Genomic DNA, 17642 nt, shown 5'->3' with positions numbered 1-17642 from the left:
ATTTGGTGCTCCCTTCTCTATCTGAGCTGCCTTTTCCCCTAGCATGTGCAGCTGGCCTCCAAGCCATGGAGTAAACCTCCTGGTACATATGTGATACTACATGGAAAGTATCATGCTAAGCGAAATGAGTCAGAAAGAGAGGGACAGACATAGAAAAATTGCGTTCATCTGGGGAACATGAAAAGTGTTCTTACTTAGCATCTGTTTATACCAAGTCCTCTGGAGGCAACTGAACTTGCAGAGCAGAGCGCCCTCCAGTGGTCTGGATCCAGGCCTTCCATCCTAGCACTCTGCATTTGTGTGACTGGTTGCTAAGGTTCAAAGCAGATGAACTTTTGGTTCTCTTCACGCTCCTGTCTGTTTGTTTGCAGGTGGTGGACAGGGGAGTGGGAAGCCTGTTCCACCACGTGTGGCCCCCATGGAGAGAAGAAGCGAATCGTGCTGTGCATCCAGACCATGGGCTCTGATGAGCAGGCGCTCCCCACTGCAGACTGCCAGCACCTGCTGAAGCCCAAGGCCCTCGTCTCCTGTAACAGAGATGTCCTGTGTCCATCAGACTGGACTGTGGGCAACTGGAGTGAGGTGAGCTTAGAATGTACTAGAACTGGCCTCGTGCATGCTTTATCAGTGTTCCACCCTGCCTCCCCTTCAGTTAATCCAAAGTGGCCCTGGGTAAAATGGCAGATTGTCATTTCTACCCCTGATGAGAATGCATGAGCTGCTCCTGATTTCCTCACTTGCTTCCTACTTGTGGGGAGGTCTTCCTTTTGCTTCTTCTCTTTTCTCACGTCTCTCAAATACAGGCCAAGGATGAGTTTGGTTCTTCTTACTCAGACTTTGCGAGCTGATACACCATCAGGATGCATCGTGGCCCAATTTAATAATTTTCTGTATGGTTAGGAGTCTAGGTTAGGGTGTCTTTGTATGTGTAGGATGAGTTACCGAGTGGTGAAGAAATGCAAACCAGGATAGGGAGGTACCTGAGAGAGGCTAATAGTTCCCCCAGCGTTCGGGCGCCTGCCCAATGATCTAGCACTGTTTCCTCTCCTGGCTTAGTAGCACTGTAGGTAGCACTGTAGCACTGTCCTCCCTCCCGTTGTTCATCGATTTTGCTTGAGCAGGCACCAGTAATGTCTCTATTGTGAGACTTGTTGTTACTGTTTTTGGCATATTGAATACGCCATGTGTAGATTGCCAGGTTCTGCCGTGTGGGTGGGATATACTCTCGGTAGCTTGCCGGGCTCTCTGAGAGGGATGGAGGAATCAAACCCGGGTCAGCTGTGGGCTAGGCAAATGCCCTACCTGCTGTGCTATCACTCCAGCTCCCTGACTTAGTAAAAATAAGTAAAATAAGTAAATAAGTAAAATAAGTAAAAAATAAGTAAAATAAGAACTTCCCCCCCCCAATACATCCCAAGAACCAGTTTTCTAAACATTTACCAATACTTCTATTTCACCAGAATTTCTTTAGTCAACTAGAACCAAGAGTGTGACTCTAAATAGAGGAATGATTGGCAACACACTCAACACACTCTGTTCATCAAATGTCCAGATTTAATGAAGGTCCTAGCATTTACTCTTCTCTTTTTTTAGCATTTACTCTTGTTAACAACACAAAATCAAATGTTACATTTTCCAAAGTCTGATCTAATTCCCTGCATGTGACTAGAAATCAGTGGACTGTAAGATTATGCAAAACTCCTAGGCTTCCCTTTCCTTTGGGCCATGGTAGAACCATTATTCTCAAGCCTTGTGCTTCCTTGTTGAGTGAACAGCTGACAGAGTCATCTCTCTGTAAAGTGGGAGAGTTTCCAGGAATCTTGCTCGGTCTGTGCACATTTCAGTCCTTAGCTTAAGTAATTGGTAGAAAATAAAGGTTTGTTTTAAAAAACAACAGATTAAAAATTTCCACTTGGATGAGTTCATACAAGATTCTAGAGGATGCTACATGCTTTGCATGCTAGTGTTACCATTGACCAGAATATTTTAGGAAGTCCTCTTTGAATTCCTCTTCTGATAAATGTGAAATAGTTAATTTAGCAGAATGCCACAGAAAGTCAACCAGAGCTAAGTTTGCTAGATTAGGGATAGGATGAATTTGGATAAAGCCTTTATGATTAAAAAGCAATATTTGTGGGACTGGAGAGATAGTACAGTGGGTAGGAGCATTTACCTTGCACGCTGCCAACCTGAGATCAATCCTCAGCATCCCATATGGGCTCCCAAGCCCACCAGGAGTGATCCCTGAATGCAGAGCTGGACCACCACCAGGAATGGCCCAAAAACTACAATAAGAAAGGGTAATATTTAATTATAATAAGTGAGGGTACTTTCCACTGCTAATAAAGTGCTTGCTCTGAAAGAATTATCTAAGAAAAAATTAAACAATGTGCATAGTGAGGATAAAATTTCTGGAGATAGCTAGTTGGAAGCAGATAACATTATTTGAATAAAACCACTGTGATAACCTTCTTTCCAAAACTGCTTCATTAGCTCAGAGTCACAGTTTAGATTTATTAGGTTTCTAATTCTGTTCAGGAAGCTTTCTTGAACTTCTAGATAAATTTTTTTAAAAAGAAATGGAAAATATGATTCCTGCATTGTAAGACTTTCCTTATAATGGGAAAGAAAGAACTTCCAAGAGAGAAAAGACAGATGTTGAGCGTAAAATGGGAAAGAAAGAACTTCCAAAAGAGAAAAGACAAACGTATATATGCAAACAAGAGGTACCTACAAACTGTTCCCCGATGCTTCTGCACTTGTGCATATAGCTACAATAGTCCAGAATATTCTCTTTTATTCCCAGGCAAGAACAATATTAGCCTGTGGCTGGCCTGACCCATTAGTCTGCTGCCAACCTAGATTGCTGTAAATTACAGTGTTGTCAAAATAAGGCTAAATGGGGGTATTGTGACTGGTTCATTAAATCTGTTTACCAAAAGCATGTTGGCTGCATGCAGAGCCTCCAAACTTCATGTCATGTAGAATTTACTCATTGCCAGAATCTTTATGGCTTTTCAAAGGGTTGCAATTATGTATTTGGCGTAAGGATTCTTCTTATTGTGGTCGTGTTTATGGGGAGCGAAATTATGTGACTCAACCAGAGAACAAAGGAACAGTAGTTTGGCCCAGTGTAACAAGTAGTCAGGTCTATTGTCTGTACAGGCTTTTACATAGTATAGGAGACAGAGGCAGAATTCAGTTTCTAGGTCCTTCATGCTGGGATAGAGCTAGAAATCCCTGCAGGTGCCTTCTGGACATATTGTCAAGAGACAACTAATTTTTAGTTAAATCAGGGACAGAATATTTAGCAGATGTGTTTTCTCCTTTCTTCTCTCTACTTTCTCACCAATGCCTGTATACATTCATCCTCTCAGGTGCTTTGCTGGGATATACAGGAAATATCTTTGACATTCTAACTGTGCCACATGCTTTTTAAAGAGATGATCTACTGATTCTTATTGTACATGGAGGTTATGGTCTAGATTGTGTCTTGAGAGCATAGATGGAGAGTGATGGTTCAGAAGTACCTGGTCATTTGGTCTTCTGGGACCATTTGGCTCACCTTGGATGATAGAGAAACTATGAGCTAACTGGGAGAAAAGACCCAAGAGCCATCAAGATCTTAGACTCCTGTAGAATGTTCCTCCTTGGAGTAAGTGGAAAGAAGGAAAAAAGGCAAAAACCCATGAACTTCCTTCACAGTCAAGACACTTCTGCCAGTTCAAACAATGAGGAGGTATTGGTTCAACTCTGGAAGGCTGGTTATCTTGGGTTTTTTGTTTGTTTGTTTTTTGTTTTTGTTTTTTGGGTCATACCTGGTGATGCTCAGGAGTTACTCCTGGTTCTGCACTCAAGAATTGCTGCTGGTTGTGTTCAGTGGACCATATGGGATGCCGGGGATTGAACCCATGTCAAGTCAAATGCCCTACCTGCTGGACTACTGCTTCAGTCCCGAGGCTGGTTATCTTATCTCTTATGGGTCAGAAGAGGGGTCTTTCCTTTATAGTCAGGCATAAGGTTTCCCCTGAGAGAGCTGCCCACCACCTATGACCAGGCCCCCTCCCTAAATTCATGTTCTAGGGGGCTTATCCATATCCCACACTCTCATTTTCCCAAGATTCTTATCCTCTTTTGCCCAACCTACTTTGCGTGTGTGGTGGGTAAAGAAGGAGGACTCTACTTTTATGTAAACAGAGACAAAGCATATACATTTCTGTGGCTCCCATTTTTACTATAAAAACCACTCCAGAGACATGCCTTGTGAGAAAGCCAATCTAATAAAATCCTGGAGAGAAGATCCCCTGGATTTAAATCCCGGCTCTATATAGCACATGTTCAATTTGTAAATTTAATCTTTGTCATTAGTTTTATGTTTTTCTCTGTCTTGTTTCCTTCATTGTAAAATTGAATAATAATATTTATACTTGGGGAACCATGAAGATTATATAAGTTCGTATTGGCAAAGTTAGGGCCAGGGTGATAGTAGAGCTGGTAGAGTGTTTGCCTTACACATGGCCAGTTTAGGTTTGGTCCCCAGCATCCCATCTGAGCCTGCCAAAATTAATCCCTGAGCACACAGCCAGGAGTTACCCCGAGCATGCTGGGTGTGGCCCTGAAACAAACCAAAAAAGCTAGTGTTGGTAAAGTTCTCACCATGTCTGCACACAGTATACTTTACATATCATCAGTTGTTCAACCAGTGAATAGAGTGAATTAATAATATGTCATCCAATATCTTTAGGATGTTTTTTAAATTCTATAGATTTTCTCATTTAATGGTTCCTTCAGGTTTGTGTTAGTTTGCCTATTTTTCAGCAGAATAACCTAAACTATAGGAAATTAAGTCACTTTCTGAAGAACTTCTAACATCTCAGTGTTAAGATTCAAATCCAGTTGTGGATTGAAATCAAACCCTGCATTAATGAAAAACAGCTTCATTGTAGTCAGCCCAGAACTTCTCTGACTCTACTTCACCGCAGTTGCACTTGACCTCAAGCTTCCACTGCTATGCAAGTCATAAGTGCTATCTTGTTTTGACTTGATTTGTATATGTCTTTGGCAAACAGAAGGCCTACAACACCAGGATACATCTATTTGTTTACATACAGATTCTATTTCCAAAGCCATTTCAGGCAGTTTACACTAAGAGGGTTCTAGACACTGAAGTGATGTGACAGAAGTCATTGCCATGTCTGGAAGCAACACAAGGAAAATAGGATGACAGTAACTGAGCTCTCAACTTAGTCCTGCATCCAGGCAACCAAGATGACATAGTGACTTTCTTAATTCTTTCCATCTGATAGGTGGAAGTAATCTTCTAGAGACACTCTAATATTATAAACTAAGAGTTCCATGAGTTCTTTAATAATGACTCCAGGGATATAATTACACAGTATTTTAGTCAGTTGCTCTATAAAGAGCTATGATTTTTTTTTGGATGGTTGAGTGGATGTATGAGTGGTGGCTGACTGGTTGAATGGATGAATAGATGCATGAAAGGATGGATGGTTGGATGAGTGAATAAACAGATGGGTGGTGGACAGATGGATAGATGGATTGATGGGTGGAATATTAAACACTGAAAGGATTATTCAGTTACTATATATTGCTTCCTGTGTTCATCCTGGACAGGAAAGGGAATAGGAGTGATCTTAAGATCCCAGAGAGCCATCTAAATTATAATCCAGAATTGTACAAACACACTGCACAATTATTATTAAGGAAACTTATTTCACCTTATGTCTCAGTTTCCCCAACTGTAAACTAATGTATATTTCTCCTGACATCTAGACCTAATAGTTTTTTTTCTGAATATTTTTCTAGACTAATTTTTCTAGGTTCCCCATTGACTATTCTTGATTGATTGTCTTTCTCTGAGCTAGTGTTAAAACTTTCCCAGACTCTTCTCATTTAGAAAGATAGGATGACTGCGAGTGATGACTGTTATAAGAGGTGAGAGAGATGGTACAGTGGGCAGGGTGCTTGTCGAGCATGCCACCAACCCAGATTCAATCCCAGCACCATATATGGCCTCCGAGCCCCGCCACCAGAAATCCCTGAGTGCAGAGCCAGGAGTAAGGCCTAAGCACACCTCCTGTTGTGTCTATTATTAAACAAGAAGACAAGGATCTATTTTCTTTGTTACTCTGATTTTGAGAGCCTTGTGCAGTCAGGGGCCCCCACATAGCCTGAATGGATTAATTAGTGGGTCCTGCATCATCATCTTTATTTGCCTCACACTCGGAATAACCATGCATGTGCACTGGATGCATTGTGCTCAGGACCTGCAAGTTTTCTGAGGTCAGAAAAAATGTATGAGATCTGAAAAAATTAAAAAGCCATTGTATTGTTTTTTTTTTAAAGGACACTGCAAAATCAAACACAGAAAATTAGAATTTAATTACAACACACTGTCCTCCCATTGTTCATAGATTTGCTCGAACAAGCCCAGTAACATTTCTATTTTTTGAGACTTGCTGTTACTGTGTTTGGCATATTGAATTCTTCACGGGTAGCTTGCCAGGCTTTGCCATGTGGGCAAAATACTCTCGGTAGCTTGCCGGGCTCTCTGAGAGGGGCAGAGGAATCGAACCTGGCTCGGCCAGGCTGGCTGTGCGCAAGGCAAACGCCCTACCACTGTGCTATTGCTATATTCTGAGCATTTCAAGAGTGTCTTTATAAATAAAAAAGTGTCTTTATAAATTTGTACATCATCACATCATAGCCTTGTTAGTCCCATTTCATAGATGAGGAAACTGAGGCCTGGGCATGCTTAAAAACTTTCCCACAAGTTTCCACACACAGCCAGGTTCTGAGTGAGGCTGCGGTAAATTTACTCTGAATATTATGCCACACTGCATCTCAGATGGCTGCTAAGTGTAACAGTAACAGCTTCTAGGATATGATAAAGTGGGTTTTGTGTGCCAATAATCCATAGATCAGCATTGTCACTCCGCTGAATGCCAGACTATGGTAGGCTCACTGAGAAACTAGAACCACTCATAAATTAAATGAGTTGCCCTTATCAAATATTTCAAAAGCAAAAGAGCTTTTCAAATTGATTTTACAGGGAGAAAAACTATTTCACTTGAGGCTAGGGATGCTTTTTAATATCACTGATGGCACTGGGATGAGGAGGGATGGAGACCCCCAAAGCAAACGTTTCAAGTTAGCAAGTTAGGGATGGTCTTTAATCAACCTCTTTCTTTCTCTCTCTCTTTCTCTCTCTCTCTCTGTCTCTCTCTCTGTCTCTGTCTCTCTCTCTTTCTCTCTCTCTCTCTCTCTCTCTCTCTCTCACACACACACACACACACACACTCTTAGTCACAGTACTGGAAATCTCTTAAGAGCAAAGTGATTGTTGGGGTATTGGGATACACATGTGACCAGATAGACGAAATGAGAGTTTTCACAACCAGCTCTCCTGACTCCTCAACAAAAGGAGCTGCCATTACACAGCTTATATGGTGCTGAAGAGCACATCAGAACCCCTAGACCATCCCTGAGGCGGCCCACACACCAAAGGAGCACAGAGCAGAGAGCACTTGCAAACAGTCTGAGAGCCAAGGTCTTCCTCTGTCAATTACAGACTCAGCTGTTTCCGTGGATATGAACACTAAACTTTATGGTTTGGTGCCTCTTTTTTGGGTACAGGATACCCATATGTGCCAGCACCTCACTTTCCACAGTATCTGCAGCCAGTGCTTTCCCAGAGGGAGACATTTGGGCTCCCAATTTGAAGCAGTTGCTCCCTTATCAGATGGGGTGCCATGTTGATTCTCTTCAGCATGTCTGCCTTTGGGTTTGCTTTTGGTTTTCTTTTTCCCTAGCAATTTTTTTTAATTGAATCACCACGAGATACAGTTACGAAGCTTTCATGTTTGAGTTTCAGTTGTACAATGATCGAACAACCATCCCTATACCAGCGTACATTTTCCACCACCAATGTCCCCAGTATCCCTTACCTCTCCCCCATTCCACCCCTCCCCCTAACCCCTTTGGGTTTGTTTTATTGTCTAGGCTATAGTTTCTCAACTCTTTTATTACCATGACCACTTCTGACCTTGCTTCTTTCCTGTGGCATCCCACAGGGAACTGTCTGGGGGTACTACAGTAGTGTTCTGATGTTCTGGGCCTGCTGGAACAAAGTACCACACTGGTTGGCTAAACTTGTTAACACCAGTGTGTACCACTGATGGTTCACATTTGGATACAGCTTTCTCGAGCGGGCCCAGTAACGTCTCCATCGTGAGACTTGTTACTGTGTTTGGCATATTGAGTACGTCACGGGTAGCTTGCCAGGCTCTGCCGTGCGGGTGAGATACTCTCAGTAGCTTGCCGAACTCTCCGAGAGGGGCGGAGGAATTGAACTCGGGCCGGCCATGTTGGCTGCGTGCAAGGCAAACGCCCTACCGCTGTGCTACGGCTTAATTAACAGAAATCACAGCATCAGCATCAAAGTGTTAAACAACAGAAGCGAATTGTCTCAAAGCTTTTCGTGCTAGAAGCCAAATTCACAGTGTCACCAGAGTTCATTTCCTTTCGGAAACCAAGAGGCAGAATCTGTTCCACAGAGTTCTCTTGGCTTCTCTGACTTGCAGGAGATTCTTGGGGTTATTCCTTAGCTTATAGACATATTACCCTGATCTCTGGCTTCGTCTTCACCTGGCATTGTTGCTATGATCTCTGTATCTGAATTTCCGCCTATTTATAAGGACAACGGTTCTATCAGGATTAGAGATAGTGACCTCATCTTAATTTAAAATACCCTGTCTCCAGATAAGGAGAGGGATAGGTGCTGGCAGTTATGACCCCAGTTTATTTGGAAGGAATTTAGTTTAAGCCAAGTGATCGTAAGAATTCTAGCATTCATTTCTAAATTCCTGAGACTGTGCAATCAATGTTTTGAGGCTAAAAGTATGTGCTGTATTTCTGCTCAGCCCTTTAACTGAGCTCCCTGACCAACTCTAGACTGCTCAGCACCTCAGCACTGGGCCAGCTGGGAGCGCCCTTCTGACCATACCCCCTCCCCAGGTGGGTGTAGCCTGCTCATTTAGCTGGAGCTCTCTTTCTCCGTGGGCTTCCCCTAGAGTCCCTCATTAGAGGAGGCACATTGAGGGCAAAAATACCTCCACAGAGAGGATATTAACAGCCTGGCAGGCTCCTGGTCTGGTGCAGAGCTCAAAATTAGAAGGTTAGGACCTAAGATCATCTTGGCAGACACAAGTTTTGAAAATTCTGAAGCTACCAGTGGAGATGAATTTCAAGTATCCTGGGGTGTCCTATATTTATCTCATCTCAAGGCCTCACGCCAGCTCCAGCAGAAATAAGTGTAGTCAGGAGGATTCCTGGTGGAAATGTGAACTGAATACCAAGCAGTGCCACTTCTTCTGGCATAATGTTGAGAAAAGGGAACTCGGTTCCTAGGCCCAGGCTGGCTGGTGAGCAGTTCACCTGGTCCCACCAGATGCCCCTCCAATAGCAATGGCTTTCCCTTGTTATTCTGGAATATCGCATGATTTTTGGAAAGGAAAGCAATGGAGATGGTGGCTGGTTCCCTGTAGAATGTAGACAACCACTCCTAGGCCCTGATCACCATGAAAGAGGCTTCGAGTACCACTAGAGAATGGAACCAATAGTTGCCGATTATCATTATCTTCCTTCTCAAAAGGTGCTAAAAATTTGTCATCTTCTTGGGATTGATGCTCATTTTCCAGGGTTGACCTCTCTTTTTGGTTTTGTGTTTAGTTTGTTTGCTCTAAGATCAAGGTGACCAAAGAACATATGTCATCAGACCGGATTTAACCCTAGGCTGCCACTTTAGGAGGTTGACTCTAGAATTATCTTTGGTTTGAAAAAATCAAAATGGAATGTGTTTTAGTGAAATAGCCAGCTAGATTGCCATCATTGCCTCTGACTTCATTCATTCACACTTTAAGACTCTTTGGTACTTATAACTTGTAAATGAAAAACTCTCACCTACTGTCTGCTAGACCTAGGAAAGCTGAATCTGAAAGAAACCGGAGAGAATGGTGGCTCTCTGCTGTGGTTTCTAGACAGGTGCCCACCTTGCATGACCAGAGATGGGTCTCGACTTCACTCTGTGCTTCCCAAGGCTGGCAGGATCACAGACCCCCTCCTGAGTGTTATCACCATTTTCATCAGAAGCCTCATTATGAATCCTATGGCAGCAGGGTCTTCCAGCCCCTCTTATCTCCAATACATCAGCGCCCTGATAAGGCACTCTTCTTGGATCATTCCCCAGCAGCCTGGAAAAGCATATTATTTCCCCTCAACTTCCAGATCCTAAATCTGAGACTTTGCCTGCTGCCTCATGCCTGGGGTCCCTAAGGACAGGTGGAACAGCTCCCGCCATTCATTACAGGATTCATAGCTCTTTGAATTCTATAGCTCAGCGTGGGGACTTTTGAATTTCATTTAATTTTATTGACTAAGGTACTGTGATTTATAATATTGTTAATGATGGATTCTCATGTACATGATTCCAGCACTACACCCACCACCAGAGTAGCCACTTCCCTCTCCTAAGTTTCCCAGTACCCTTCCCTTTCATCCTCACCTCCTAACTCTGTTCTGTGGATCATTCTCATTGTGTTGCCTTTGGCCCTTTGTTGCTGCCTTGCTGTCTATTTTTAAGGGATTGGATTTTTTTAAGTGCTCTTAAAGTTGTGATGTTTGACTTCCCTGTGGGAATTTCTAATCAAAACAAAGGAATGAAGAAAAAAAGGAAGAAGAGTTTCCTAGTATGCTACTGTCTAATATTTCCTGGGAGGTGATAGGGGACAATCCAGAAGCAACCCAGTGTGAACTGTGTACCTGCTACAGCTAGAGAGCAGGTAGCATTACCCAGTCCTCATTTGACGAGTCAGTTCTGGAAACTAGGCCTGCCTGAGACAGCCAGCAAGCAAGTGTTCAAACAAAAACAGAATGGTTTGGTGGCACTGATAAACATCTACAAAGTAGAGACTGGAAAACCTGAGGGTTCAGATTTGTAAGGAAAAAAGCGGAGAGAGGTTCGGGATAACTAAATGGATGGAATATTGTGTACCATCATGTAGAAACGGGGCAGAAACGTTATGGTTAAACCAGGAGATTAAAGGCCCCGTCTTGTTCTTGCAAAACCCCAAGGGAAGTGAGTTCTAGAGGGTGCCAGGAAGAGACCTTTTCTGGCTGCTGGGACTTCGAAAGGGTTTTCTCCACTTCGGTTGGAGGGGACTGTGTGTTACCTGGTCTGTGATACAGAGTTTTCAGCAAAGATCAGAATTATTGTAGCAATGCTAGCATGGCAGTCCCATGTGCGAGTCTGTGACATCTTGTGTGCACGGCTTCCTCAGCTGGCCTTCAGCTCCTCGGTTCTGTGTGTCCTGCACTCGCAGTGTCACTGCCTTTCAGGAAGCACATTCCGTGGCTCTCAAACATCCTCGAGCCATGCTGCCTGCCTGGAGTAAAATAAACAAGGAGCTTCGCACATCCACTTTTCTTTCCTGCACATGAAAATTGAAGTGAGGACCTAAGAAGACAAACTTAAAATTAAAAAACCCAAAAGAGAATTGAGGTTCTGTTTTATTTTGTTGGTGTGTGGTGAGGAGAGCATACCTGGCGATGCTCAGGGGTGACTCCTGGCTCTGCACTCAGGAATCACTCCTGGGGACTGTATGGGATATTGAGGGTCAAACTGGGGTCAGTAATGTGCAAGACAGGTGCCCTACCCTCTATATCACTCCATCACGTGATCCCCCGTTATTCATCGATTTACTCAAGCGGGTGCCAGTAATGTCTCCATTCATCCCTGTTGCGTGCTAGAACCCTCTATATAATCTTCAAAAAAAAAAAAATGAAACCTTAGTTTTTTTTAGGATTTATTTTTAAAGTTTGTTTTTTCAAGTCCTTGCTTCAATTTTCTTGTGCAAGAAGGCTAGCTGATGTGCGAAGCTCTTTGTTTATTTCACTCCAGGGAGGCAGCATGGTCCTAGGATGTTTGAGAACTAAAATCCGCATGTACTAGTGAGAAGAATTTTCCCATTACTGATATTTCCCCAGGAAAATGTATCAGTGGATATGAATAAGCCATCACCGTGTCCCAGAAATGACTCAACTTAATTATGAATAAGGAATGGTTCCATGTTTGAGTAATCTCTCAGAAATCTAGTGTTTGGGTAAGCCAGCAAGGAGCTCAGTGAATGATTACTTGACCAGTGTGCTCACTCAGTTTTAGGTGGGGTGAAGTGGAATAAGTTGAATTCCTGCTCTGGTTTGCAGAAACTTTCAAGCCTGCCTCTGGACCCCTGTCTGGTCAGCTTTGCAGAGCTGTCCTGACTACCACACAGAAAGCCAGGCCTCTCACCTACTGAGCATCAGATCATTCCCATTCTCCAGAAACATAGTTTGAGGTCAGGGTCCAAGGCAACATAAGCAAGGCCTCTGAAGAGTCCCATGGTTTGAAACATTGTATGGAATGTTAAAAATGGGACAGTGGGGGCTGGAGCTTAGTACAGTGAGGAGGGTGTTTGCTTACCACAATGCCGGTTGTATCCCCAGCATCCCATATGGTCCCCCAAGCAATGCCAAGAGTAATTCCTCAGTTGCAGAGCAGAAGTTACCCCTGAGCATTGCCGGGTGTGACCCAAAAAGAAAACAAACAAAAATGGGACAGTGGGTCAAAGATGTTTTCTAAACATCTTAATTTTTGTACTATGGGCAATATTAAATGCAAAATGCATACATGCAGTTTGCAGCCAAATTCATGTTCTTTAGCTTAATTCTGGGAAGGCCTGTTCTGTTAGTATCTCCCACCCCAGAGGTGCAGCAGTCATGCTTTGGAATGCCCTCTGGAATGGGAAGGATTCCTGGGTTTCCTTGGTGGGGGGAGGGGATGAACCAACAAGCGGTCCCCAGCCCCTGCATGTAGATGAACATCACACCCCAGGCCTCCCCCTGGCTCCTGGGAAGAAATATCTCCCCACTTCTGACCGCAAGCTGTGACATTTCAGAGTTTCCTGGGTTTGTGGACAACTATGTGTGACTATGGGGATTGTTTAGCCTTTTTTTTTAAATTTGGGATGGAGGGAGTGTTTTCTAGTACTTCTTGGGGGCCAGGGGTCACCCCAGGTGAAACATACTCACTTGTGCGGGCCTGAAAGTTCAGTGCTTAGGGCTCTCTGGGATCACAGCCGGGAATTTGGCAAGAAGGGTGAGGTGAGTCCTGCCTATGGTACATGGAACTCAACTCGTGGCCTCCACACTTGACACAGGTGACCCAACTTTTTGAGCTACTTCCCTGGACTTCCCAGATTTCAATCTGGCTGACACAGGAAAGTGAAAAGAGAGCTTATGGTGATAACAGGCATTTTCTAAATACAAAGGGAAACATTCACGATAACTGACTTAATATTCTGAAAAATATAAAAATATCTTCCATGAATTTAATAGCATTCCAGTCTTTTTTTATGGGTAGGTGCTTTTATTGTAATGTTTTTGGACTTTCTCATCTTTTTCTTTCTTTCTTTTAATTTTATTGATTCACCGTGAGATATCGTTACAAGCTTTCATGTTTGAGTTACAGTCACACAGTGATCAAACACCCATCCCTCCACCAGTGCACATTCCCCACCACCAATATCCCCAGTATATCCCCACCTTTCCCATCCTCCCACTGCCTCCATGGCAGACAATATTCCTCTCTCTCTCTCTCTCTACTTTTGGGCATTATGGTTTGCAGTGCAGATACTGAGAGGTTATCATGTTCGTCCTTTATCTACTTTCGACACACATGTCCCATCCCAACCAATTCCTCCAGCCGTCATTTTCTTTGTGATCCCTTCTCTATTCTTGCTGTCCTCTCCCTACCCACTCATGAGGCAGGCTTCCAACTATGGAGCAATCCTCCTGACCCTTATATCTACTGTCCTTGGGTTTTGGTCTCCTGTTATTTTATACACCACAAATAAGTGCAGTCCTTCTATATCTATCCCTCGCTGACTCATTTCACATAGCATGATACTCTCCATGTGTATCCACTTATAAGCAAATGTCATGACTTCATCTCTCCTAACAGCTGCATAATATTCCATTGCATATGTGTACCTAAGTTTCTTTAACTAATCGTCTGTTCTAGGGCACTTGGGTTGTTTCCAGATTTTGGCTATTGTGAACAGTGCTGCAATGAACATATAGGTACAGATGTCATTTCTACTGTGCTTTTTTGCACCCTCGGGATATAGTCCCAGAAGAGGTATTGTGGGGTCATACGAAAGCTCAATTTCTAGTTTTTGAAGGACTGCCCATATTCTTTTCCAGAAAGACTTGACCAGTCAGCATTCCCACCAACTGTGAAAGAGCATCCCTTTTCCCCACATCCATGCCAGCACTTTTATTCTTTTGAATGTGTGTCAGTCTCTGTGGTGTGAGATGATATCTCACTGTTGTTTTTATTTGCATCTCCCTGATGACTAGCAAAGTGGAGCATTTTTTTATGTGCCTTTTGGCCATTTGTATTTCTTTTTTGAGGAAGCTTCTGTTCATTTCTTCTCCCCATATTTTGATGGGGTTGGAGGCTTTTTTTATATATAATTCTACGAGTGTCTTGTATATCCTGGATATTAATTCCTTATCAGATGGATATTGGGTAAATATCCTTTCCCATTCTGTGGGTTCTCTCTGCAATTTGGTCACTGTTTATTTTGAAGTGCAGAAGCCTCTTAGTTTGATGTAGTCCCATTTGTTTATGTTTGTTTCCACTTGCTTGGTCAGTGGTGTTTTATTCTTAAAGATGCTGTTAGCTTCAATGTCATGGAGAGTTCTGCCTACATTTTCCTCTATGTATCTTATTAATTCATGTCTTATATTGAGGTCTTTATTCCACTTTGGTCTGACTCTTGTGCCTGGCACTAGACAGAGGTCAGAGTTCATTTTTTTGCAGGAAGCTATCCAGTTTTCTCAGCACCACTTGTTGAAGAGGCTTTCCTTGTTCCACTTCACATTTCTTGCTCCTTTGTCAAAGATTAAGTGGTCATATATTTGGGAGTCTGTGACAGAATATTCAATTCTGTCCCAAGGATTGCTTTAGCTATTTCTGGGGGTTTATCGTTCCATTATGAATTTCAGGAGTGTTTTGTCTATTTCTTTGAAAAATGTCATAAGCATCCTGATAGGGACCGCCTTAAATTTGTATATTGCTTTGGGCAGTATTGCCATCTTGATAGTGTAAAGCATTCCAATCTACTAAGATAATATTGCTAACTTTGACAAAGAGGTGACTTGTTTAAACCATGCTCTTACTGGATCCACTCTCCAACTTTCAAAGCCCATGGAGGCATCCTTTGGGTCTGGTGTCGGTTTGTGAAAAGAAAAAGGATACATTGAGCTCCAGGTGTTCTCCACACATCTTCATGGAAAACTAAAAAGGGCCTCAACACCAAATGTCATGGTAGAGAAACATGCCTGCACAGTTCAGTGCTGCAGACCTCTGATTCTGTGTCGTTAAAACATGCATTAGATCCATGTTTCTTTTCCATTCTGTTCATGGCTCTCTCTGTTTCTTTTCCAGTGCTCTGTTTCCTGTGGTGGTGGGGTACGGATTCGCAGTGTCACCTGTGCCAAGAACCAGGATGAGCCTTGTGACGCAAGGAAGAAACCCAACAGCAGGGCTCTGTGCGGCCTCCAGCAATGCCCATCAACCAGGAGAAATCTGAAAACCACCAAAGGCGGGGTTCCCAGCTGGAGGAATCCACTGATGTCCAGTACTCCCCCAACGCCCAGCCCTAGGCTACTGATCACACCCACAGGGACTGCACCTGTGGGTACCAGTGCACTGACCACCCCCAGCCCAGCTCTGACCACAGCCCCCACAGACGACCTGGTTGGGGGACAGAGCCGCAACAGTTCCACCCCCACAGAACTGGATCCCAATGATGTCCTTCCCACCAGAAGCACTTCCCAGCCGACTCTCACATCCAGGCCTTTGAGTCTCCAGACGAATGACAAGAACGTTTCCGGTTCAGGTGACGGGCCTCCCTCCCTGGGAGATCTTAAAGCCACAACAATGAGTGGTGCCGACTTGGTCTCTTCCAGCAACCCCCCTACTTGGCCGGTAACTCCATTTTATGGCAACTTGACCAAGGAGCCAGAAATAGAGATACAAAGTGGCTCAGGAGAAGACAGTGAAGTATTGAAAAACAAAAATGAAAGCAGCTCTGTCACCTGGACCAAAATCAGCACCTCTGGAAGTGTGGCTTCAGTGGAAAGAACAGAAACTCCCCTTGGACCACCACCAACACCTTATGTAAAGGGAGCTTCCTGGGGGTCACCCTTCACCACAGCAAGGGAAGGACTGCTACCCAGCCAAAAATCTCCTACTCTCGAAAATGGTGCACTCACAGCAGAGGGACTGGTCACAGAAAAGCCAGCTAACACTTCACTTCCTCTGGGAGAAGACCACAAACCAGCTGACTTTTCCTCAGGAAAGTTAGTAAACCATCACCTTACCGAAGATCCAAACCACACGAATAGAACACAGAGTTTAGACCCCCTCCTGACAGAAGAAGATGCAGCAAGTCTGATTGCTGAGGGCTTTTTGCTAAATGCCTCTAATTACAAGCAGCTCTCCACTCAGCATGACCACAGCCCAGCGTACTGGATTGTAGGAAACTGGAGTGAGGTAGGAGTTCCATTTCTTACCATATACCCCATACTGTCTCTAAAATAGCTGGGGGTACTGTATTGTAGTGAATATTTCAGAGCGTATGGAGGACCAAAGAGACAGCTTAAAAGGTTAGTGTGCATGTTTTGCATGTAGGAGGCTTGGGTTTGATCCCTGACACAAGAGGATCCCCTAAGTGTTGCAGGGAACAATCTCCAAACCTCTCTAAGTGTGACCCTCCCCCACATGCCCCCCAAAACACATTGAAAACCACAAAAGAAATGACACATAAAATGGTCTAAAAGTGAGGGTGGGGTGCAGTGGGGGACAGTTGAATCTGTTGCCTCAACTCCCTCCTTCCTCTAACACCAAATATGAATCAAACAAATCTCTCTGAAGTTCAAATAACAGTGAGACACACAGAGTCTAAACTGAGTCAGGATGTGAGGAGATGGAGAACTCATTCGTCTCTCAAAGCCGGCAGATTTTTGTCTGCAGAAGGCACAAGGGCTGGCTTCAGTAATGTCGGCCATCATCATCTGCAGCAATTCTGTGAGACAGGACAACTGATAGTGCCTCTGTTCGCTTTTCCATCATGAGGCTGATGCTGGTTCTGTCAGGTAGTCATATGAAAATGGAAATCTGAGACGTAATTAGCTTAAAGAATTTTACCCTACGGTATTTCACCACATAATCAACACAGATTTTATGCCCTTTTTTTCCCCTGAAACTGAAATATTGCCACTATGTGCAATGTTTTTTATTTTTATTTCTTTTGCTTTTTTGGATCACACCTGGCGATGCTCAGGATCTACTCCTGGCTTTACACTCAGGAATTACTCCTGGCTTGGGGTACCATATGGGATGATGGGAATCAAACCCAGGTCAGCTGCATGCGAGGCAAACGCCATATTCGCTGTGCTATCACTCCAGCCCCGCAATGTTTTTTTTAAAATATATGCTAAGATGGGGAGAAAGTACA

The 17642-nt window shown here is 43.6% G+C and overlaps 1 protein-coding gene across 2 annotated transcripts in view; it reads left to right on the top strand.

Annotated features, from left to right (window-relative positions):
* ADAMTS12 (ADAM metallopeptidase with thrombospondin type 1 motif 12) overlaps positions 1-17642 on the top strand; it is a 312101-nt gene that overhangs the window by 266601 nt on the left and 27858 nt on the right. For both annotated transcript variants that reach the window (XM_056112102.1, XM_056112101.1), the window contains 2 exons: positions 372-582; positions 15569-16678. In XM_056112102.1, the coding sequence (XP_055968077.1) occupies positions 372-582; positions 15569-16678 (1321 nt within the window). The remainder of the gene's footprint in view (positions 1-371; positions 583-15568; positions 16679-17642) is intronic.

Source organism: Sorex fumeus, unplaced genomic scaffold, assembly GCF_029834395.1.
Source record: "Sorex fumeus unplaced genomic scaffold, SorFum_2.1 ptg000015l, whole genome shotgun sequence".
In the NCBI taxonomy this organism is placed as follows: Eukaryota; Metazoa; Chordata; class Mammalia; order Eulipotyphla; family Soricidae; genus Sorex; species Sorex fumeus.
The sequence above is the reverse complement of the archived record's forward strand: the minus strand, read 5'-3'. Positions and strand labels throughout refer to the sequence as shown.